This window comes from Meriones unguiculatus, chromosome 1 (assembly GCF_030254825.1).
Source record: "Meriones unguiculatus strain TT.TT164.6M chromosome 1, Bangor_MerUng_6.1, whole genome shotgun sequence".
In the NCBI taxonomy this organism is placed as follows: Eukaryota; Metazoa; Chordata; class Mammalia; order Rodentia; family Muridae; genus Meriones; species Meriones unguiculatus.
Window position 1 is genome coordinate 56,871,570 of NC_083349.1, and position 24,273 is coordinate 56,895,842.

At 49.4% G+C, this 24,273-nt stretch overlaps 1 protein-coding gene across 1 annotated transcript; it reads left to right on the top strand.

The window, feature by feature from the left end:
* The first annotated feature begins 7,435 nt into the window (after positions 1-7,435).
* Positions 7,436-20,645, top strand: Golga7b (golgin A7 family member B). Its single transcript, XM_021640443.2, has 5 exons — positions 7,436-7,747; positions 14,488-14,613; positions 17,312-17,464; positions 17,537-17,638; positions 18,693-20,645. The coding sequence occupies exons 1-5, from the start codon at positions 7,736-7,738 to the stop codon at positions 18,801-18,803; spliced, it is 504 nt and encodes a 167-aa protein (XP_021496118.1). The 5' UTR covers positions 7,436-7,735; the 3' UTR covers positions 18,804-20,645.
* The last annotated feature ends 3,628 nt before the right edge of the window (positions 20,646-24,273 follow it).

The window sequence follows — 24,273 nt, forward strand, 5'->3', positions numbered from 1 at the left end:
TGGTGCTTTAAAAGCACCTGTTGTTACCCTTGATGCTTTGCTTCCTGAGATCACGCCATTCCTTCAGCCACAGTCTTTCCCAGTGGCTGCGGTTTGTAGTGATTGCTGAGTGTGCCGCCAGTGTGCCTGAGGTGCGCATAAGACCCTGCTGTCAGTCACTCATGACTGAAACTCCATGGGGAGCCTCTGAGGTGGCTTGCACAGCCTCCAGCACAGCGGTTGTTATAATGACAGGTAAATATTTTGGTCAATAGTTTCCTGGTGTTATCCTGGTTTCTGTAGTTCCCTGTGATGGCTATGGACCCTGCTTGTGGACCTTTGCCTCCTACTCTACTGTCTGGAGGAGGAGGGGGAGAGAGAGAGAAAAGAGAGAAGGGAGTCAAAGGAGGCAACCCCACTTTGGCTTAGCCACCTTCTAGCCGTGTGTCGTGGTCTGCCTCCTCTAGCACTATGTCTAGGGCAGTCCCCTCACTCACGTTTCGGGACTTTATAGTTGCCCTTGTCTCTTCCCGGCTGCTGCTTCATTTAGTCTACAGTTCTGGAGACTCTGTCTTCCCAGGTACTGTGCAAGCATTCTTAGCTTCTGCAGCTGTCTGGATGTCTGACAGGAATCCTTGAAGGAACCGTTCAAATTCCACATAGCTTTATGGCTCTGCTTCTCAGCACTATGTGTTCACGCTAGCATTTATCATAGATCTTGGTTGTCTTATCTTTGATTGGCAGCAGGGGCTCTTGAAGACCAGGTTGGCCTTGAGCTTGAAGTGTGCCAGCGACTGACCTTGAACTCCTGTCTCTGCCTCTCAAGTGCTGGGATTCCAGATATGTGTCACCACTCCTAGTCTGTTTTCTGCTGCTATTGACATGTCACACACTGGGCAAGTTATAAAGAAAAAAGGTTCATTTTGGAACACGGTTCTAGGCTGAGGTCAAAGATTCTTTCCTGGCAAGGTCTTAAGGCAGCATGGAGTATCATGTGGTAAGAGAGAGGGAATGTGGAGAGGCCTGGTCTGACAGGCTTTTATGGCAGATCCACTCTTAAGATAACCCACTAGCCCATTAATCCATTACTTCATTAAATTCATGCACCTTAATAACCTCTTAAATGTCCCATTTGGTTTTCTTAATATAATGGGGATTAAATGTCAACATACTTTTTTTTTGCTGTGTGTGTATTTTATGTATGTGCTGTATGCATGTGTATAAGTATGTACACATACGCACACGTGTGTACATCTACCCTATTCCTCTGACACAGGGTGTGTTTCGTTAAATCTGGACTTACTATTTTCCCTCTAAGCTTGTGGCTAGCAAGCTCCAGTGATTCTCCTATCTTTCCGCCACAATGCTGGGGTTACAGATGTGTGAAGCCATTGCTTTTCTTTTAAATGTGGGTGCGGGAGTTTCAGACGTGGGTTCTCATACTCACCCGGCAACTGCCTTACCCACTGAGCCACCTCTCCAGTCCTTCAGCATGCATTTTTAGAGGGACAAACCATATTTAAGGCCACATCTCTGGCCACCAGTAATGAGATTTGGTGTTTGTGTGGGGGTCGGAACACCCATGGTCATCTTTCTGGCTAGTGGGTAGTAAGGGTTCACTGTGCTGACCGAGTGAATTGACAATTGTGGCTGTCTTTTTTGTACTTTAGGAAGTCCTGCTGGGCCGGGAAGAAGTGTCACTGAAGTCCAGCAGGGCACCCACATAAATCTTTTCCTGTTTTTTTCTTGGAAGACTGGGTTTGGAAATCAGGTAAGATCTAGAGAAAGCTTCCTGTACTTGGCAGCTCCTAGCTGGGGGAGAAGAGAATGATCACATGACCCCACAGTGTATAATAGAGCCAGAGGCTACATCCTATGCATTCTGGCTCCAGAGACGCTGTTTCCTACCACACACTTCCTTCCAGTCTCCAGTGGACTGTGCAATGACACCATTTAAGACTTTCCAGACCACAGTTCCCCCTCAGGCACTCTTATGATTGTTTTTCTCCCAGGCTCCATCTTTCCTCCCTTTTCTCCACCTCCCTGAGGCCTGCCGACGCTTTCCCTGGCTCTTCGGCAGTCTGCAGAAGTTAGTTTTCCTCTCATGTCTTTCCAGATGTCAGGATTTCCAGAGCTTTCAGTTGCTTTCTTTTTCTGGTTACACTCCTCCTTTTGGAGACTGTCCAATGCAGCCGCAGATTGGAAGATGATAACAGTGAATTAGTTAGTGGATCTTTTTGATGTTATTTTGTGGATGAACTCATTAATTTATGACAAAAACATCAAAGACCTGCACTCTTGCATGGGACTGGGCTGTCTCAAGGCATCTGGATAATAATGATTAGTCAGATTAAATCTCAGGGCCTCACTGCCTCTAGAGTTACAGAGTGGGGTGTGGGAACGTTCCATCCTGCAGCGTCTCATCCTCAGGCTGAGTCAGCACACTGTGGTGCTCTTCACACCGTGCCTTCTACTTTGATGCCTTGGAGCCTTGAGGTCCATCATAGTTGTGGTAACTACCCTTGGAAGAAGCGCAGAAAAGTGGGTGGAGACCGTTAAGGTCTCTTCCTGTCAATAAAGTTAGATGTTGAAAGCGACCCTCTGTGCTTTTGTAGATGAGATCAAGGCTTTGGAGTTCTAGTCCTACAATGTAGGTGGCAAGATTCCCAGGAAAGAGGCAGCGTCACACCCGGTGCCTCTCAAACTCTCTATGCACTTTGAGGATGGATGGGCTCGTTGAGAGAAGTCAAGACCCTGGTTGCTTGGAGTGGAGCTTGGACTAGAATCTAGTCCAAGTGGAGCTTGGACTAGAATCTGCCTTTCTTCACAGTACATCTAATCAGCTGGCATCTGTGGTCGCTGGCATGCTTCCTACACCATGCATGGTGGAAAACTGGCTGTTCCCTACACTTGCGCCTTCTCTGTTATCCCTGTAGTCCACTTTCTACTATGAGTTTGCTCCAGCCAGGTGTGGTGGCTCATGTCTTTAATCTCAGCATTCTGGAGGCAGAGGCAGGAGGATTTTTATGAATTCAAGGCCAAGCCTGGTCTAGATAGAATGGTCTAGCCAGGATATATAGTAGGATCTTGTCTGAAAAGAAAGAAGAATGTAGCTTCTGAACTTGCCTGCTCTTCTTTGAACCATCAATGTTTGATATTTTCCCCAACACCTGACTTCCTGTCAGTGGCTCATCAAACTCCAGGGTCTGCATCTTCAAAAAGAACCTTCCTGGACTTCTCTCAGACAACCATGCTGCTCTCAAGGTTGTTATGTTCTCTCCTCCATTCTAAGACTCAGACTCTAACCAGGGGCAGAGCCTATCCCATGGACAGCCCTTCTCAAGGTCCCAAGTGAATCCTCTGCTGCCAAAGCAACAGTCACCCCCTTTGCTTATTTTAGATTCTGTGGGAGTAACATTGGGCAGGGTGAGAAAGGTTTTCTCCCCAGCCTTCCCTGCTGGGATCCAGAGTGTCATTCTCTTGGATGTTGGACTTGGATGTCTCTTTTTGGTCTTTTTTTTTGTCTTTTAGTCTAACAGTAGACTCAAGATCAGTTCTTGACAACTTTTCTGGCTACACCTTTCTTAAAAGAACTTATCTAGCCCAATTTTTTTTTTTTGAGGGGAAGATTTGAGACAGACTCACTTCATTATGTAGCTCTGGATGTCCTGGAACTCACTGTAGACCAGGCTGGCTTTAAATTCACAGAAATCTACATGCCTCTGCCTCCCAAGTGCTGGGAGTAAAAGCGTGCATCACCATGCCTGGCTAACCCTTTGGTTTAAAGCCCTTTTTGGGTCTGGAGATGTCCAGAAGTTTTATCTCTAACTCTTAACCATTTCCTAACTCCTAAATGTCTTCTCCACCACTCTGTAACATATCAAACTTCAGATATAACTCAGCTGAACGCAGTTCAAACTGCACCCCATACCTTCACCCCCATACCTTCAGGGCTTATTTGGTCCCTAGTTTCCACTCTACCTCTTCAGTGTATTGAAGTTCTTCTCTTTCAGGTGTTTCAGATCTCAATATTGGGATAATTTTGGACACATTCAGATCAGACATTTAAAACTCTGCATGCACTCTCACCGCATTACCTTCCAACTGTGTCTAGAATAAAATAACTCGCTTCCTCCAGTGTCATTTCTATCCATTTCAACACTGTTGAGGTTATTTTTATAAAACTTTTTGTTTCTCAGTTTCTCTCTTCTCCTGGCTATTACACAAATAATTGAGACTCTATTATATTATTTTAATAAGCTTCACAGTACAAGAACTGAGCAGTTATTAATCTATTCTTAACCCTGTAAGCTAACTTGGCTTCCTCTCAGCGTACATCCCAAAAATACTTACACTTTGTGGCTTTCCCTGATGAACTCTCTCTCCTGGACCTCTGCCCATGCTGTATCCCCTCTTTCCTCCTGTAATACCTTCTCCCTTGGCTGGCAGGGAGTCCATCCCTATTCCCTTCCCTGTTCAGCAATTGGCTGTAAGCTGCTTAATTGGCATATCAGGGGACAATTCGGAAGAAGTGTTTACACAACACTGAGATAGGAGATTCTCAGAACAAGGACTGCAACCAGATATGGGGAGGGGGATACAGAAATCAGCATTTGAATTATACAATAACCTTATGCCTACATGACACCCTGCCCAGACTGATTTAATTGGGTGTCGAAGCTTCCAACCTTGCCTCTCCTACAACCCCAGCATACAAAATCTAAAAAATCACAATTAGAAAATGTCATGTCTCCACCCTAACCTTCTACAGCTTGCCATCTCACTTTCTTGACCATGATCCAAAGTTCTTGGTGAGAAGCTGCAAGGCTCTAAAAATCTGGTTACTTCCCACTTTGTTTTTGGTTTTGTTTTGTTTTTGTTTTTGCTTTGTTTTCTGAGACAGGATTCTTCTGTGTAGCTTTGGCCGTCCTAGAACTGGCTCTGTAGACCAGGCTGGCCTTGAACTCACAAAGATCCACATGCATCTACCTCCAAATTGCTGGGATTAAAAGCACACCCCACCATTGCTCTATTACTTCCCACTTAAAAAATAATCTCATTTTTCTTTCCTTTGTTCTGCACTCTATGGACACTAGTTTGGAGCTATTTTTGACACATTAGGCTCACTCCTTTTCAGGGATCTTGAACCCCTTCCTTTCTCCCCTGCTGTTCTTTTCCTAGGTATTTGTATGTCTGTTTCTCTCCTTTCAGAACTCTGCCCAAATTTGACTTTATTAAGAAAGTTTCCCCTGAGCATTCAGAAATAACCTCCCTCTGTCACTAGGTCTTTATCACAGCTCACTTCACATTCTAGCAGTGACCACAGTCTGCATTGAGCTTATTTTCGCACCTGTTGCAAATAAGAACAGTCTGTGTATTTAGTCGTTGCTGTATTCTGTAGTCTCTACAGACTAGTACAAAGATAAAATGAATGGGCAGATTTGTTGAATGGCTTCCTTTTAGTTTCTGGCTGAACAAGGTGGTTTTTAGATGATTGTTAAATTAATACGATTGAAATCAAGTGAGAGGAATTTGAGGACACGGACAGCACTTGTTAGCAGTGACCATCGTGGGACATGCTGATAATCCCAGTTTGCACATTAATGCTAATACACTTGCCTAGCTTGTAAGGTAGAGCAGATTATCTGCCTCTAGCTGTTTTTGGCATGTCACTTATCCTCGAGACCCAATGTGGTCTTATGAAAAATTGGCAGTTGGAGATGCTGGTCCTCTGCCAGCTTATGATCTGCAAAGTTCTAGAAGGAGGCAGTGTTGCTAGCAGACAGGCCACAGGCAGCCTTTAGAGCTTGGCTGCCTCTGTCTAAATCCTTTTCATTGGAGGAGACCTTGGGCATCTTATTCTGTTTCTACCTTTGCAGAGTTGGAACAATAAAAAAGATGACAGCAATATGGAAATGGGGGCTGGGGAGATGGCTCAGTGGCTAAAGTGTTTGCTGTGTAATTGTGAGGAATGGGTTAAAATCTCCAACATCTGTGAAAAAAAAAAGGCAGCTGTGGCATGCTTGGAACCCCACTGCCCATATGGTGAGATAGGCCAGCTAGGCTGCTGTACAGACTTATAGACTGGCAAACGAAAGGCCCCACGGAAGGGGAAGCTCAACAGAGACAGAGACAAAGATCTGAAACATTTTAAAAGAACATATAACTCATCAGTTGTAGGGATTACAAAGTGTATGTGCAGTGTGGAACGTACTGTCTAGCACTCAGTTAATGATCCAGAAATGTCTGTTATCGAAAATAGAAAGTTCTGTGGGAATTTTAAAACGAACGAACTTCTGTTTAAAAAAAGAAAGGACCCTAGCTACAGGCTAGTGAAGGGCAGTGAGTATGTTCTGCAGAAAGAGGATCACAGACTCTGAAGGTGAGGTGGCCACTCCAGGGAGGAAGTCAGGAGAAGCCTGTCTGGAGTCAGCTCCTCTGGCTGCCTGTTGTTATCGGTCCAGCGTGTGTGGCTAACGCCGCTGACCTGTGAGGAGCCAGGCTGCCGAGGAAGTACCCAGCTCTCCTCAGCCTCAGATCTGGGGGTGTTATGGGTGTGTTCAAGGGCACCTGTGGTGGGGGTTCCTTTCTGCTTATTAAGGAGATAAGCCGTTTGATCCGAAGGCCTGATGCCAAATTGCCGCCTAGGAGAGCGGGCATACCGGTTTGGCCTTCTCTGCTTGTGGTTTTTGCCTGGTGATGGTGTTGGGTTAATGGAGCAGTGTGTATAAAATCTGGGATGGCAGAGGGGAGAAGGATTAAGGGGTAGGACCCAGACCAGGAGGAGCGTAAGGAAAGACTGGCTTCCACATGGAGCTTCTTGAAAGAAGGGACCCCAGGGGAAAGCTGGGGTTGAAATGTGCGCAGGTATTTAAATAAAAGATTTTCTGGTATCTGCAGCATTTTCCTCTAAGCTAACGGGGCTCGAGGAAATAGAAAGGAGAAGAGAGAAGAGGGAATGTCCACGTAAGGCCGGGTAATGCTTGCCGAGTACACAGAGATGAATCAGGCTAGAGAGAAGAAAGAAAAAAAAAAAAAATAAAGAAGAGGCGGCGGCCTAGGGCAGGGTGGGGGAGGGGTTAGGGTCAGATGTTGGGGATGTGGAGGCCATACGCGGCTGCCTGTGGACGATTGGGACGTCCCCACAGGCTGGAGTGCCTTGAAGCAGAGTTCAGCCTCTCTCCTTCGCCTCATCAGAAAGTCCCCAGAGGTGGCAGCTAGCGCAGCGCTCTAGGTTCTCCTGCTGGGGAAGGGCAGGCAGGAGAGGCGGGGCTCTGGGAGGGGCGGGGCGGGGCGGGGCGGGGAGGGAGCGGAGCCGGTGGCCGCGGGCGGGGCTGCTCCCTGGCGGGTGCCGGAGTCTGGGGGCCGCGGCTTCCCCCTCCCCACCTGCCGAGGCGCTGGCCCCTCCTTCCCCCGCCGCCCCCGTGCCCGCCGCCGCTGCTGTTGTCAAAGATAAACCCGGCCATTGCCTGCAGGAGCCCTGGCAGCAGGCGATCGGGCGGTGAGGAGCCTCGGGCGCGGCCTCGCCTCCCCGGCCCGGCTCCCGCATCAGCACCGTGGACAGCACAGACCCCCTCTCCGGGCCCCCGTCGCCCGCAGGAGTGCCGCTCGGGCTCCTGCGACCTCGTCAGCACCGCGGACAGCGACCAGGCCCCCGCGGGCCTCGGTCAGCCCACCCGCTCTTCGAGTCAGCACCGCGGACAGCCCCCCTGGACCAGCCCTGAGGCAGCCGAGGAGTGGTCGGCACCCCTTGAAGATGGCCACTGAGGTAGGCGCCAGCACCTTAGCCCGCAGGCAATGCCGCAGGGAATGATTCCCCGCTAGGGGCAGACTGGGCACGAGGAAGACGGTGGGGGCGGATGGGGGTAGGGGGTGGTTCCCTGGGTTCATGGGAGTGCGGGTATGGAATGGCAAGGCAGGGCTTTGGGCTAGTGGTCCCCTCACCTTCGGCATGTCAATCTTCCCCATGCCACTTGTTACCAACGGCACCAGGTCCCAGCTGGGCTAGGCTTTCCCCTTCTTCTGAACATGGTTCTGATTCTCCAGAGGTTTGGCCATCCCTGCACACCTGTGTAAGGTGAGGGAGGGTGGCCTGCTGCTGTGGTTGCTATGCAGCCGCAGTATCCTGCTGTAACCCAAATGCTTGACTAAGGGAAAGAGACCTTCCTCCACATCTGCGTTTCCTTAGGAGGAGTGGACACAGACCTCTTCAGGCCCAGAACCTAAAGGGTTGGTTTTAATGAACTTCCTCCACCAGCCTCCACTTTTGAGAATCATTTTTTTTTTTTTTTTTTTTTTTTTTTTGCTTTCCTTCTCCATATGAGTTGCTGGTCCCAGAATGTCTTCATTTGCACGTGTGTGTGTGTGTGTGTGTGTGTGTGTGTGTGTGTGTGTAGCCTACACACTTCACAGTGTGCCTATGGACCAAAGGACCTGTCATCTAAAGACAAAATCTTGGCGTAATACTTGAGAGGCTACCCCTCTCCCTCATTTTGGGCTTCATGCGTGATAAAGCTGACATATGAAAAAAGGGTTGGTTTGGTACTCACACAGCATGCTAACAGCAGAGCTGAAAGTTCCTTTGGATTTTTGGAGTGTAACAGCACACCGAGTCTCCCCAGTTCTGCCGCTATCTTCTTTTGCGGTGTCTCCCCCATTTCCAGCTTAGCTGGGACACTGCCAAGGAGGAGAGCAGAGGCCTGTGAATGATTCCATGCAGTGCCTCTGGGTCCCTGCTGAGTTCCACTGACTCTCCTGATGTTGTTTGGCCTTGTTTGCCTTCTGATGCTACACAAGGCCCCCATCTGTGGACAAGCCCACCTTCTAATGAATACAGAGAACTTCAGAAGGGCCACAGAGACCGAGAGGAACATGGAGGAACCAAAGTCTGGTCACTTATTCCCAGACAGGCCTGCCAGACTGCAGCAGCAGTTGCTAGTGTGATTTGATGAATTCCAACAGGCCTGTCTGTCCTGGTATCTCTTCCCTACAGCTCTGCTGTGGTCCACACATTCTACAGGCACACACACAGCTCTTGGCTGAGGCCAGGTTTCCAGGAAGCTGTTGGTAGTAGGCTTGATGACTCTCCCCTGGGAGAGGCTCTGCTCATAATGCCTGTGTGGGTACAGCTCCATGGCACACAGAACGCCTTTCAGTGTTTGAGCAGCTCTGTGAAGTTGGTAAGGATGGTGTTATTATCTGTAATTAATGGATGACGTGACTGGGGCTTGGAAGCTTCCTTCAGCCTGGTGATGGAGTTAAAGAAAGCTCTCTCATCCCATTTTACAGATGATGTAACTGCAGTGCCAAGACAATAATTCACCCTTTCTCCATGACCACTATCTTTGCTGGTTTGCATTCAGGACAGTATATCCAATTAGCTAGTATGATGTTTACTAGAGGGCTGAGGTCTTGAGACAGGACTTGAGTGAGGAGAGCTGTGTCAGGAAGAGTTACAGCAGCATTTGTCAACCTGTGGGTCGAGACCCCTTTAAGACCATCAGAAATATCAGGTATTTACATTACTAGTTATAACAGTAGCCAAGTTACAGTTAGAAAGTAGCAATGAGGATCATTTTATGGTTGGGGGTCACCACAACACGAGGATCTGTATTAAAGGATCTCAGGGTTAGAAAGGCTGAGACCACTGAGCTAGAGAGACTCAGATTCCCTGTCTGGTCTGGCTGGTCATTTTGAGGGCAGAGGGACAGAAGAGTATCCAGGATGGGCAGGAGCTAGGGGCTATTTTTCAACCTCAGAGCTTGGCCTTGGCTGGACCCTGATGGCAGTGCTGAGAGAAGAAACTCAGGCTCTGCCAAGGCACAGGATGTATGATGTCTGGTGAGTCATTCCCCTAGGCTGTTTTTTTTTTTTTACTATTAGGATTGGATTGAGATTACCAGGAAAAACCTGTTGTGGGGGTAGTGGGGAGGAAAAGCTCACTCCTAGTTCTCATGCTTTTTTCCTTCCTTAGCTTTCTGAAGAAGAAGCAGAAGTGGAGCTGGGGGGAGTGGTGGGGCAGGTTAGGATTTGAGGATGGGGGAGGAGACAGGGAGAGAGAGACGAAAGGAAAGTAGAGATGAAGGGGAAGGGGAAAGATGGCTTCCTATAGAAACTGGCTTTTTTTTTTTTTTTCCTTCCAGGTTTCTGTTTAGAAGTTAGCATTAGGGGAAGGGTGTGTGTGAGGAACACAGGAGGGAGGAAGGTTCCTGAGTGAGGACTGACCTCATTTGGAAGGCTTTCCTGAGCCCATTTCCTGAGCAGTGAACCTCTGTAAATATGTCACTAGGAGCAGGGTCTGCCTGGGAAACAGTCCAAATGGCCAAGAGCACCTGGAAAGTGCCCTTTGTTGGAGAGGCTTCTTGAAGGGGATTTTGGCAGGTCAGAGAAGCTTGAGTGTACCCAAGTGGCATTAGCCAGGCAGGGTATTTGGAGGTCTGATCTCTGAGTCACTGGCTTGCGCTTGGGCCCTAGCATAGGCTGAGGAGAAGGGTGGCCCTGTGCCCGGTTTTCCACCTGCAGGCCCTACCTGGCTGCCAGTGACTCATGATCTGGCCTCCTCTACTGCAGCCCAGCCCAGCCCAGCATTAGAGCATCATACGGGTCCCATGAGTCTTGAGCTGAGCCTCACCTGCACCTTATGGAATGAGATGCTTTTTTTTGTGAGGGTGGATCTGTGGACTAGCTGGGTCCTCATGTTTGTCTTGGGTATACCTGGCCCAGGAGCTCATCACATTCCAGTGATGAGGCCAGCCTGAGGGACCGCCAGCTGTATAGAGACACACTATGTCACCTGCCACGTCCTATCTCTAGGTATCCTTCCGTTCCTTGTCACACTGTGGCTTGGGAAATGGTGCCCACAGAGCTCATCTCTGATTTTCTTCCTCATGGACTAGCCTTGGCCTTGGCTTCAACTGCCAGCAGGCTGGAGAATGGTGCTTTGGGAGAGGGGCGGGGCTGAAGACTGTGGGACATAGACATCCCCTGGGGAGATGCTAAGGGAGATCTGGGGGTGTCCAGGAGGGAGACACAGAGTCTGCAGCCTCAGGGAGTATTGGGGGTGGCTGTAGAACTCTTTCCCACTTGCTGGAGACCAAGAAGCAGGACAGTAAGTGTTTGGGGCCTGGTGCTAGCCTCTGTCTTTATTCTCAAACTGGAGCTATAGGAGTTAAGCCCTTCTTCACAGGTGGCCTTATTTAGCCTGATTAGTGCTCACACTTAAAAAAAACACAAAACAGAAACATTTAGAAATCAGGATATCTGACATTACGAAAATTTAGATTTGTGGCATCTTTTAAAAAAATCACAAGTGTTGGGTATCTGGGTGTACATTCTTCAATGCAATGGCGATAGTTGGCTGGTTCTCTGACAGACACAGGCCGCAAGCTCTCTTAGCCACAGGGCCAACCCAGCTCAATTCAGAGATGGGAGGGGCTGTGATTATGGGGTTCCTGCTTAGTGTCTTTCAAGAAATGGGTGCTGGAGAAGGGCAGACTTTTCAAGGGCCATGTTGCCTGAGGCCAGGTCTCCCGCTGCCATGCTCCATAGCTGTCTTTTTACCTGGGCCCTTGGGACTTCATGATGGAACTACCATAGATGGAGAGAACCGGGAGACCCTTTCTTTCCTAAAATCCTGCTCTTCACCAACCATGCTGGAGTGTGTGATGTGTGTGCTATGTAGGTCTGGCATGCCAAAGCTCTTACATGCAAAATGTATCTTATATGCTCCTCTACAGACCTCTCATAGCCCAGCAAACATTCTCCAGGGGCAGAAGCAGATGCCTAAGCACCTGGAGCCAGGACAGGCTCTTAGGTTCAGGATACAGCTGTGGCTAAGGAGGGTTTGACTCCTCCCACTCCGGAGACTTGAGCATGAATAAATCAAAGTCAGGGGAAATGGGTCTGTATTATGTAAGACAGCACCTAACATCTTAATCATTGGAGAGTACTTCCTTCTCAATAAGTCCTGAATGGGAGGACTCCCAATCAGCAGGCATATGTCATTGACCATAGCAGGCAATGACCAAGTGATTATTCAGGGACTCTGGCCCTTTCCATGTCCTCTGTCTTCAGTGCCTGGCTCCTCTGGTTTCCGGGGAAGCGAGAAGTTTCAGGTTTGTATGAACCAAATAGGGTATTCATCACTTTTATTCACTTTACGCAGCATGTTGCCACTCCAGCATGCAAGGAGGCCTTGAGATGAACTTAGTTGTGTTCTTAGGAGGAAGAAGAAATAGCTGGTCATCAGCCAGCCAGTCACTAAAAGACACGCCATCATGGGACATGGGAGCACCTACATCTATGTGTACACAGGTGTGTGTGTGTGAGGCTCAGACAAATGCCTGTGGCAGGAAGCCAAGTCCAGGTCAGAGTGGCTGACACATGGTTTCTGTCTCCTTTCCATTCTTACCACCACCTTTTGTGGCTTGGCACTATTTCATTTTCACTCTGAACTGTGACAAAAAGAATCTCCTTCCATTGGATCCCTTAGGCTTATCAACTCCTACAAAACTGTCGGAATGATCCTTCCAGAGCTGAAAGAATCCAGGGCTTGCTCTTTCATGATGGCTTTGGAAGGGCAGGAAAGGCCACAGCCCTTTTTCTTTCTCAAGAAAATACATTTTCTACACTATACATTTTGTTGTAGTGGAGCAGTAGCTGGACTGAGTGGACACATTGATGATTAACTTATATTGCTAAAGCAATGGTGATTTAAAGCATGAATTTTCCAAAAGTATCATAGGATTCTAGCAGATCTTTAAAAAGGACCTTTTCTACAAAGATTCTGACAAGTGGGAATCAAGCTGTATTGAAGCCAGAGGAGCACTTATATGCCATTTAATTCATTCCCAAAACTTTGAGATCAAATCTCTCACTTGAAGCAAAGTTTACCTGAGTTTAGGAGTGTCTTATGTAATGTTCTGCAATTCCTTCCTTCCTTCCTTCCTTCCTTCCTTCCTTCCTTCCTTCCTTCCTTCCTTCCTTCCTTCTTTCTTTCTCTCTCTCTTTTTTTTTCTGACACAGGGTTTCTCTATGTAGCCTTGGCTGTCTTGTACTCGCTTTGTAGACCAGGCTGGCCTCGAACTCACAGAGATCTGCCTGCCTCTGCCTCCCTGAGTGCTGGGATTGCAGGCCTGCATCACAACCCCTGGCTTGATTCCTACATTTCTAAGACCTTGATACACCACTCCTGTCTTGTCAACTTCTCTCTACTCTTTTCCTCAGCTTTCAGGCATCTCCCACCCGAAGTCCTTCCTGTTGGCAGAGGCCCATCCTGCTTGCAATCTCACCCTTGACCACAGAACATGTTCATCTCCCACTGACTGTATCTCTTATGCAAAACAGCTTTGGTCTTGCTAAATGCTGCGTCCAGCCACCAGAGCAGATCGTGTTCTGCTGTTTTCAATACTCCCTTTCCCAGGGTCATCCTCCTCTTTCTACTTTTGGTCAGCCCCTACCACTGCTAATCGCTAACCTTCCCTCAGGACTCAGTGCAGTCTCCAGGAAGTCTTGGTGAATAAGCATTTCTGAGTTAATGTGACTCTGTTTCAACCATTCGTCACAGTCTAATTCATTACACATTTACTTGTCTTCCTCCCTGGAGCCTGCAGACTGACTTTTGCTCAGTGTCTGGAGAGCCTGGCAGTAGCAGGGACTCAATAAATGAGAGTAGAGTGACTGGATGGATTCAGCTTAATTACACAGGATGAACTGGCTTTTCTGCGCTCTGCCTTCAGGGCCTGCTCTCCACATGGTTCCTCTCCGCATGGTTCCAGTCCTGGGCCCATTTCACTAGTGTTTGTCTCCAGTGTGAGGCTGGACAGATAGAAGAAAGAGACCTTGTCATTCGTGGAGTGGAGCCCACTCCCCTCCAGAGCTGGGTCAATGTCAAGTTTTCAGATTGGATGGAGAGACAGTCATCCCTCTCATTCCCACAAGGAAAGCTACTAATTCATGTCTGGCTCCGGTCCACTTTACACTCAGTTATCTCTTGGGAAATAACCATTTTTGGGCCCCTTGCTGGGTTAAGAAAACTACTGGTGGTGCTCCCTGTTCTTTCAGAACTTGGCCTGGACCTCAGTCTCCCTTCCTGTTCAGGGACACATCAGGGTTTCCTCCCTTCCACATTCCCCACTCCCCAGCTTGATTGTGAATTCCACTTGCAGGGCTCAGTCAAGGCTTCCATCTTGGTCTGTGCCGAGCTCTCCAAGCGAGGGCCTGCAGCCACTGTGCCTCGCTTCTCTTGTCAGAACTTGGTTTTGCTGTGATTGATGGCTCTGAGCACCTCAATTTGGCCCAACTTCGTTCCTGCTTTAGGCTTCTGTAGAGTCGCTGTGGTGACCTTAGGCAGTTTCTCGTGTGAACTCCACAGGCTTCTCTAGGCCCCTGGTGGAGCCTGGCTGCACACACAGTCCTGTGTACCAGGGTTCAGCCATGCTGGAGAGCCCCACTTATCAGTGCTCGGAGACAGTGGTCCCCTAAGCATGTGTCTCCCGCCCATCTCCTCAGGTCCACAATCTTCAGGAGCTCCGGCGAAGCGCTTCCCTGGCCACCAAGGTCTTTATCCAGAGAGACTACAGCGATGGCACCATCTGCCAGTTCCAGACCAAATTCCCGCCAGAGCTGGATAGCCGGGTAAGGGTACCTTTCGGTTGAAAAGACCCTTTTCTAAACGTGAGCTTTACCTCCATGGTGGCACTGAGGGTCTTTTTAGATAGAATGAATTTTTTTCCGCTAGTCTTATGTGACACATAATATCACAAAAGGCACAATTTGTTCAGCTACCTCAAATGGAAGAATGATAAAGCCATTGCAGTGTCTTGTATTTCCACACAGAAAGTTCTACAAAAAAGAAAAAAAGAAACCGAACAAAGCAAAACACAAAACCTCAGACTTCTTCTAGTCCAGTAGCTCAAATTACCCTGGCATGAGAATTCTCTAAAAAACCTTGTTAAACAAATGTAAATTCCTGAATCCTAGTGGCTGAGCTTAGGTGTCATCCCCTTGCTGACTCAGTCGCTGGCCTGTGGCTTAGGAATCTCCACTTGCTGGCAGCTGTTCTTATCCTTGCTTACACACTGGAATTTTCTGGGGAGCTGAAAACAGTCTCAGGGTACGCCAAAGCACCTCCGTAAGAATCTTGGGGAGTAGGACCTATACACTCGCATTGTTTTACATCTTAATTTGCAAGTTAACTAAATTTTTTTTTTAATTATAATTGGTCAGACTTCAAATTTTTTTTTTTTTAAATGAGGAATTCTCAGGAGAGCTGGAATTAAGTGTCCCCAGATCCTGCTTTGGCACTAGCTGGCTATCAAGTGCAGTGTCCTTCCCCACTCTTAGCTGGACTGGGGCCACTTGTGAGCCTTGGGAAATGGGAGACCAGACAAGGCATCTACTTGGGCAGGGTGAAGTGACAGTAGTCTTTGCTGCTCTGGCCTAGCCCTCCCCTTCCCAGACGGGGTCAGCACCTCTTTGGGGGTGGCGCAGGCTTTAAAATTACTGTGTGGTGTTAGCGTGCAGCCAGCACTGAGCACCACCACTTAAAGCCCTCGAGAGGCTGCCAGGGTCAGCATCGCCAGGGAAACAGCGGATGGGTTCCAAGCTCCCACATACTCATGTGCTTTAACCAGCTTCTTATGTTGTGCACACACACAACCTAAGCAAAACACAAACTCTGTTTTGCCTCGGAGGCAGAAGAGCACGTCAGGGCTGGAAGCAGAAAGTGACCTCACCAAAGTTATTAGAAGGTACCACAAGAGCCAGATGCCTGCCTTCTCTGCTTCTCCACTGGCCTCTGATGTTCATACCGATGCAAAGTCATCCTCAGTGGGTACAGATGAAAGTAGATACAGTGTGATCACAGCTGTGGCAGGGAAGCTTAGAGACCCAGAGGAAGAGCTAGGAGCTGCTTTCCCATCGCCTTTTTACCTGTCTTATACAAAGGGGGTTAGTTCTGATGTCCCATCCTCCCCTGCTGGTGGTGTCTAAGGTAGTCAGCCAAGGCTTGTGTTCTGCTCTTGTTTCTGAGAGTGAACAGCCCCGACCAGGGGCTGCCTTAGAACTGACTTGGGATTGGAGGAGGGCAGGGGCCAAGTGCTAATCTATGTTGTAGATCAGGCCAATCTGAGGCATGGCTGGTCTTTGCTGAGAATCCACACTAGCTCTTGGAAAGCCATGAGCATCTGTTCTTATGTAAGCATCCTGTCCTCTGCAGGAAGTTGGGGCAGGGAGGCCAGAGATGAGGCCTCAGGGTTCTTATGGTCTCAGGATCATAGAGCAGTCCTCGCCTGTGAGGAAGAGTGGGGACGACAAGAATGTTTCTGAGGGTGTATGAGCATTTGTGAAGAGGCTGGTGCACAGGAAGTTCTTAGTGTTTCCTGTTGGTGCAAATGCAGGCCAGCTTCCTGGTTTTGCATACACACACAGACACAGGCACACAGACAGACATACACAGACACGCACACACACAGACACACAGAAACATACGGACCCCCACACACAAACAGACCCCCCACAGACACACACAAACACACACAGATGCATACACACACAGATACATACAAACACACACAAACAGATACACACACACACAAACAGATACATACACACACAAACACACAAGCTGTGGTGGCTACTGACTTCTTAGCTGGGGGAGGAGCACCCCTGGAGAGGCTCTCCTGCGCTCTCACTGTCAGTCACAAGCAACTGCAGCGGGAATTTGCTCTTGAGCTCCGCCACAACCATCACAGTGGGAAGTGATATCACAAGAATACTTGGCTGAGTGTCTGTAAAAAACACTTAAGACAGTATTTCTTAACCTGTAGGTGGTGACCCCTTTGAAGGTCAAACGACCCTTTCACAGGGCTCACATATCAGCTATGCTGCATATCAGATATTTACATTATGATTCATAATAGTCGCAAAGCTACACTTACGAGTAGCAACAAAAATAGTTTTATGGGCACTCCTGTAATCCCAGCACTCAGGGAGGAAGAGGCAGGCAGATCTCTGTGAGTTCGAGGCCAGCCTGGCCTATAGAGTGAGTCCAGGACAGGCAAGACTACACAGAGAAACCCTGTCTTGAAAAAAACAAACAAAAAATAAGTTTTATGGTTGGAGGGTCACCACAACCTGAGGAACTGTATTAAAAGGTCATGGATTAGAGAGCCCGCTGATCGAGGATATCACGAGTGCCCTGTTTCCAAGGAAGGCCAGCAGCCAGGCTTGTTCCCATCCTACAGATGAGGAAACCCCTGCAGCTCCTGTTTTCCCAGCACTACCTGGGACTGTCCTCATAGTGGGGAGGCTGACAGCCTGTCTCTCCCCCCAGATTGAGCGGCAGCTCTTTGAGGAGACCGTGAAGACCCTCAACGGTTTTTATGCGGACGCTGAGAAGATTGGGGGCAGCTCCTACCTGGAGGGTTGTCTGGCTTGTGCCACAGCCTACTTCATCTTCCTCTGCATGGAGACCCACTATGAGAAGGTGCTGCCTCCCCGTCTCCCCTTCCCCAGCCTTCTTGCCACAGACTCATCCTCATGGACGCTGTTTCTGCAGGTTCTCAAGAAGATTTCCCGCTACATCCAGGAGCAGAACGAGAAGGTCTTCGCTCCTCGAGGGCTCCTGCTCACAGATCCTGTGGAACGTGGAATGAGGGTTGTATCCTTCCGGGATTCCACACTGGCCATAGGCACCCCTCTACCTTTATTTATCAGGGCTGTTTGTGAGTTTAGAGCTTTGTATTTCTTGAACCGCATGCCATCAGTGCGTAGTTCAGGCCATCCGCCATGTAAAGGCTTTGAAACAAATACAATCTCACGTGACTTTCATCACATCCCCAAGAGGTGGGTGGTCCTTTCCTTACCCTCCCGAGTGTACCAGGACACTGAGGGTCAGCTGGCTCAGTCACCTTCAGGCAGCGGATCGTCACAGTCAGGATTGGAGCCCAGGCTCAGTTAACCTAGAATGCCGCCTGGCCCTGCAACAGTCTGCAAGCTTTCTATACCCCCTCTAAAGCCCTCTGTTAAACTCCACCACCTACTGAACACAGATGGGCAAAGTGAGGTTCAGGATGGTCGTCGGGGCGGCTGTCGCTGTGACAGGCTGGGCAGGGGGTGGATGATAGTTCTGCTGATCCCATTTTGGAACAGTTGCCCCCCCTGGCGCAGCAACAGAAGTGGATAGTTAAAAATAATACATTTTACAATAAGGCTGAGAAAAGAGTTCAAACAACATAATCCCAGAAACACACATTCCCCCAAGCTTTTTTATTTTTATTTTTTTTTAATGAGCCCTGTGTTGTGCTTAGTACTCAGGCACTCCAGCTAATTTGCACAGGAACCCCAAGGCTCTGTTAGTGTCCCCAGATGTGATGACTGATGGTTAGCAGGTGAAGGGACTGGCCTGACTTGCCCCAGAAGGGATCAACAAACGGAAGTGTTTGTTGTATCTAATGCAGTTTCCCAGTGCATCTGTGACTTTGGATCATCCCATAATGCATCTCGGGGAAGGCCAGGCTCTTGTTCATGGGATCCCGTGGTGCACTCAGCCCTGTGTCTTCTCAGAAACCGTTTGCTGAGGCTTCGAGAAGGGTTGGGACTTCAGGCCTATGGTCTCTGCTATGGGGCATAGCTCGGGTGACAGGCCTCGTTCTGGATCCGTACGATTCATGATTGGCGGCCGGATGCTCCCAGGTCCTTAACTGTCGTCCCAGATCGAGATCTCCATCTACGAGGACCGGTGCAGCAGTGGCAGTTCCAGCAGCGGCAGCAGCAGCGGCAGCGGCAGCAGCAGCGCCGGCGGGGGCGGGGCGGGGGCCCGGTGACTGGCCGAGAGTCCCCGCAGGGAGGTCTACGGCCGGGGCGAGGGGCTGGCGGATCTGCGGAGGTTGCGCTACCAGAGCACCCGCTTCTGAGTCTTTCTCTGGGCCCACCCTGCCCACCGTGTTGCGCCGGAGGGAGGATGACTGCCCGGTGTTCCGTGTCCCCCACCCTTTGCCCCTTGACAGGATCCTCCTCTTTCTGACCCTGAACCCCTCCCCCCTTTATTTTTTCTTTTACGGGGCTGATCTGGGTCATCACAGCCAAATCTTCCTAGGGAAACCTGGGGGTGGGGGCAGCTTGGACAAACCCTCTCTTTCTTGCCTCCCTCTCCCACCCAGCTAAGGAGGGCCTGGAGAATTCTCACCCTGCATGATCCTTCACCCTCAAAGCCCATGTCTGCCTGAACTCTGCTCCCTGGGGCTCTTTCGAAGGCCCAGGGCTGCCATGAGGCTCCTGCAGATGGGTGCTGTTGGGTCACTCAGCCTCTCCTGAGGCTGTGCCTTTCCTGTTCTCCACTCAGAGCAGAACGTCCTCTCAGCCTCACCCAGAAGCACGCAGCTCTGAGACTTTGCACCCTTCCTGTAACTGGTTATAGGGGTTCAGCCCAGGACTCTGATGGGGTCTACCGGGGTATGGTTAAAATCCTTTGGATGAATGCAGCTGGACAGAGCTTGAACTCCTGAACCGGAGCCAATTCCTGTATTGTGTGCGTACATGCGGAGCACACTTTGTGCACAAATGTATGTATGTATGTATGTATGTACGTTTGAGTGGATAGCAAGTGCACACATGAATATACAATGTATGAATACGAGTGCCTGTATATGTGTGATTGTACAAGTGACTTGAGTGGACATATGCATATTTAATGAACCTGTGTATCTGAGTGAATGCAGAAGAATGTAGAATGTGAGTGCATGTGCACACACATGCAAATTATGTATACTTGTGCATAAGCGTATGGATGTGAGCATGAACGCCTATGTGTGAGCATGTGTGTGTGTAGAGAGAGAGAGAGATTACTTTGTGTGTTCTCTTTGGCTGCTGGGTTAATGACTATCAAGTCCTGCCCCGTCCTGTCACACATTGGTCTGCAGAGCCTCTTTGCGAGTCCCTCCTGGCCCTCTGTGAGTCAGTGTCCTAGAGCTGAGCTGTCAGCTTGGCTCCTCCTCCCGGCCTTTCACTCACCTCTGGCTCTATTGTGCACATTCTAATGGAGGGATGGTTGGGGTCCTGGGAGAGCAGAGCCAACATTCAGGTGGTCCTTGGTGCCCTCTTCCAGCCCCCTGACATGTGAGGCCACAGATGCTGAATATCCAGCCTGCCCTTAGACCCTCGTAGGTGAGGCTTCCCTGGACATCCGAGGCCAATGCGCCTTGCAAGGAAAGAAGGGCCAGCCGGCCAATGGTGCTGTCACTCCCAAGGGGAGCCTGTTGAAGGGGAGGGGCATCCTGGGGTCTGAAGATGGACAGGAAGGGGCTGCCTACCTCAGCGGGCAGGTGCTAGAAGCAGACAGGAAACAGTGGCCACTACAGGCAGCTTCCTGAAGCTGAGAGGACCTGGTTCTCTCCTGGTCAAAGCAGCAGCATGTGACAACGGGAGATGGTGCTGAGAGATGGAGAGGGCTGGCCAAGCCCCCGAAGCCTCAGGGAGCCCTGGTGCCGTGAACCCCTCCTCCCCGAGCTGCAGCCCCTGACTCCTGGCAGAAGCCTGTGCCCTTTGTAGCCTGCTGTACGGTCATTGTGTCTGACTTTGTGTGTCCTGTTGGGAAGAGGCAAAAATGGAGACTGTTTGTTTATCTTTTTCCAATAAAAGGACTTGCCGGCTTGAGGCTCCATGCTGTTTGCACTCGTCCGTGGGTCTGTACTCCAGGGTCATGCAAAGGGATCCTGAGTGTGAGCAGGGGGAAGAGGCAGACTCCATACAGGACCAATAACCTCTGTCTGCTTGGAGCGTATGGGTCACTACACCTTTGCCAATTCTTAACCTTTGGTGGATTTGCAACTTTGGGTAGAGACAGTACATTCAAATAAAAGCTAAGCCCAAATAAAATTCATCAGTGAGCTAGGTTAGGGCCTATTTCTTGAGCTCTTAGCCTAGGCCAGGCACTGTCTGGGTTGAAGACTAGAATGGGCTGGCAAAGCTGAATTGGTAAAGTGCTTGCCGTGCTGTGAGTTTGAGCTCTGGCACCCATGTAAAGGTGGAAGAAGAAAGCAGACCCTGAAAGACTGTCCTCTCAACTCTGCACATGCGCACCATGAAATGTGTACGCCGCCCCCCCCCCCCCCGCGCCATACGCAGACAGTAAAAATCTAAAAAGATTAGAAAGCTAGAAAGCAGACATTAAAAACTAGCATAGCTATATCTTGGATTTCATAAAATTAAGCATTTATTAACCACCTATGACATAGCAGGCACTTTTCTAAAACCATCTTCTGGAGGTGAGGGGGATTTAACGCTGAGTCTTCTTGTCGGGTCCAGAGAGTTGAATAATGTGTTCCCATCATAGAGCTGGTGGGTAGGCTAAATCAGGGATTTCCTCCCAGGTAGAAAGTTGCCTGAGGTTGTGGCAGGCCAAGAGTCTGTCCCAGAGAAGACCTTGACTGACCTCAGGGACCACAGCTCTTGTCCTGGGGTGTGGCCAAGGCCGAGGTGGTCTCTGAGTGGTGCTGACTAGAGATCCATGTAGCTCAGACACTTTGGTTTGCTGCTAAGGGACGGCTGCCTCTGTGCCCGAGCCCAGGGGAGCCTGGGCCTCTGCGCAGTCCTGGGGTGTGTGTGAGTGGGCTGGGGAGCTGCTGCGGTGGCAGGGAGAGCCATGCTCTAGTTCTGCTTGGCTGGGAAGTTTGCTGTAGCCTGAGGTCAGGCTTGAACCTCAGCCAAGCTGTTCATCGAGGAAGCTCTGTGGAAGACTGGGGATTTCCAAACTGGCAAAATTCACCCAACCTCCCCACTCTCCATGCTTGACTGGCTGAGAGGCATTCATCTCTCCCACCTCAAATGGCAACAATAAAGGAGATAAAAGGGTAGCAATGCTAGAGAGACAGCCCAGCAGTTAAGCCCGCTTCCAGAGGACCCTAGTTCAGTTCCCAGCACCCACACGGTTGCTCACAACTCTGACTTTAGTTCCAGGGGACCCAGTACCTCCTCCTGCCCTCCTGTGGTGCCAGGCACACATGCAGTACAAAGAGATACATGCAGGTAAACCCTCATACATATTTAAAGAAAATATATTTTTTTTTTTAAGGAAGAAAAATGGTACTTAGCATTTGTTTAATGCTTCTTGTGTGTGCATAGGTGAAGCCACACAATTCATTGCTTGGGGCTTCTCATGGTGTGTATTACTATCTCCATTTTACAGAGGAGGCTCGCAGAAGTTAGCCTGCCCCGTTTCACACAATTAGGAGGTAGCAGAGCTTGGCTTTAAGTCTAAGCAGGAGCTTCAAACCGCAGAAAGGAGCATGGGTGTATCCCGCTTCAAGGGCTTCTCATACTCAGAGGCTGGAGCCGCAGATTCCCAGGGAAGGACCTGGGGCTATTTGTGTCTGGGTTCTGGGCAGACCTGGTACCCGCCATGCCCTAGCAGCACAGGATCGTGGGTGGGCTGTGCTCGCATGCATGTAAGACCCACAGGGAGAGCTCAGTGGATGGCAGGGGAGACCTGACTTTACGGAGCTGGTGAAGTGTGGCTTTCTCTGCTGCCTCTATTCTTACAGCAGTGACCTGTCTGGTTACAGCCATGTCCTTACTTTTCTCTTATTAAGCAGACACAAACCCCGCCAAAGGACTGGTTATCCCCAGTTCCCTTTGAAGGAAGCAACCAATCTGGCACTCTCCATGGTCTCCCTTTGCTGCATGCACTAGCTTTCTTCCTTTGTTTAAAGACTGGCTACTTTGGTTAAAGATAGGGCCTCCGTGACATGAGGACCACAGAGTTTATAGAAGTTCGAGGTGCCACCAAGTGGTGAGATTATGCACTGCAGCCAGGAGTCAAAAGACTACAGAGAAGCCACTCAGGGGCTATAAAATGAAGTTAACCACCCCAAGCCAGCAGCTGTTGCTGCCTGCAAGTTGTTTGCAGCTTCTTAGAGGTGTGGGTCAAGGCAGGGAACTTGAGACAGCCCACCTTTCTCCCCACATCTAGCTTCAGCTCCTTCAGACATTGCTGGTCTGGGACTCCCTCTCCCACTTTCCATGAGGTCCCCGAAAGAAGCACTCCCACGTAGCCTTTGGCTTCTCTTCCCCCAAGGACTAGCTGCCAAAAATGTGGTTCCAGACCTGACTTTGAGCTCTGGCTGGGTTCAAGGTATCAGCCTGTGGGCAGCCTCAGCTTCCTCAACTATCACACAGAAAAACACTTTACACAGTTGTCCAGACCTAAGCCTGAGACCTGGATTAAAAACGAAGGCTCCACTAAAGAGATCAGACACACCCTGGGGCAAATGCAAAGACAAACAATTCTGAGGCAAATGCAAAGACTGTGGTGCAGAGACTGACTTGACTGCTCCCTGAGTGAAAGAGGTGAAGGACGGGGTACGGGGACTCTCAGGCTCCCACTTTTCTGCTTTGAGTCTTGGGAGCTGGTAGCACATGGTTCTCACTTCCTAAAAATTCAGTGTACATGAACACATGAGATCTATGTACTTTTCTCCTTGTTTTGTTGCTTGGGAAAATTAACCAAAAGAGTTTATTTGCTCCAAGATAGGAAACGAAAGTGCAGCAATGGAATTCGTGTTTTCTTAAAGATCTATCGATTTTCTCATGTCAAACCAGACAACTGCGATTCAACATGACATAGGTATACACGTGTGTGTATGTGTGTGTGTGTTTGTCCTTGCTGTGGACTGTGGGTATATATGAAAGCATCTGTTACACTGAGAATGAGGCCACCAAAAGAGACGATTCCTGGTGCCTAAGAAAACCTGAAACTGGATCCCACTGGTTGTTTTTTTCCCTTTGTTTTGGTTTCTCTAGAGACAGGGTCTCACTGTATAGTTCTAGCTCTCCTAGGACCCACTATGTAGACTAGGCTGGCCTTGAACTCACAGATATCCACCTGTATCTGCCTCCCCAGGGCTGAGATTAAAGGCATGTGCCAGGCTCTCAGCTCTTAATCCTAATATTCACCTCCAAGCCCAGCACTTCTGTGCATAATCAGTACCTTTATCTGGAAGACACAATCTATCGCTCTCAGCCAATTCTCCGAGGCATACATGGCTGACCTCAAAAGGTTAGGAATAAGTGGTTTTGAAGAGTCAGTGAGAAAATGGCTGGAAATGTGCCTGGCATGAGATAGGTGGTCTGTAATGCCGGTATCCTTTTTGGCTTTCAGAGTGTGGCCTTTGAGGGTTTCCACACAACTCTTCTCAGGGGACTCTAGGAGGTTATATTTTTCCAGGCAGCATCAAGGGCAGAGTACATCCTGCTCACAGCTCTTCTTTCAAGAGAAGGCCCTTCAAAGGACCTGTCATT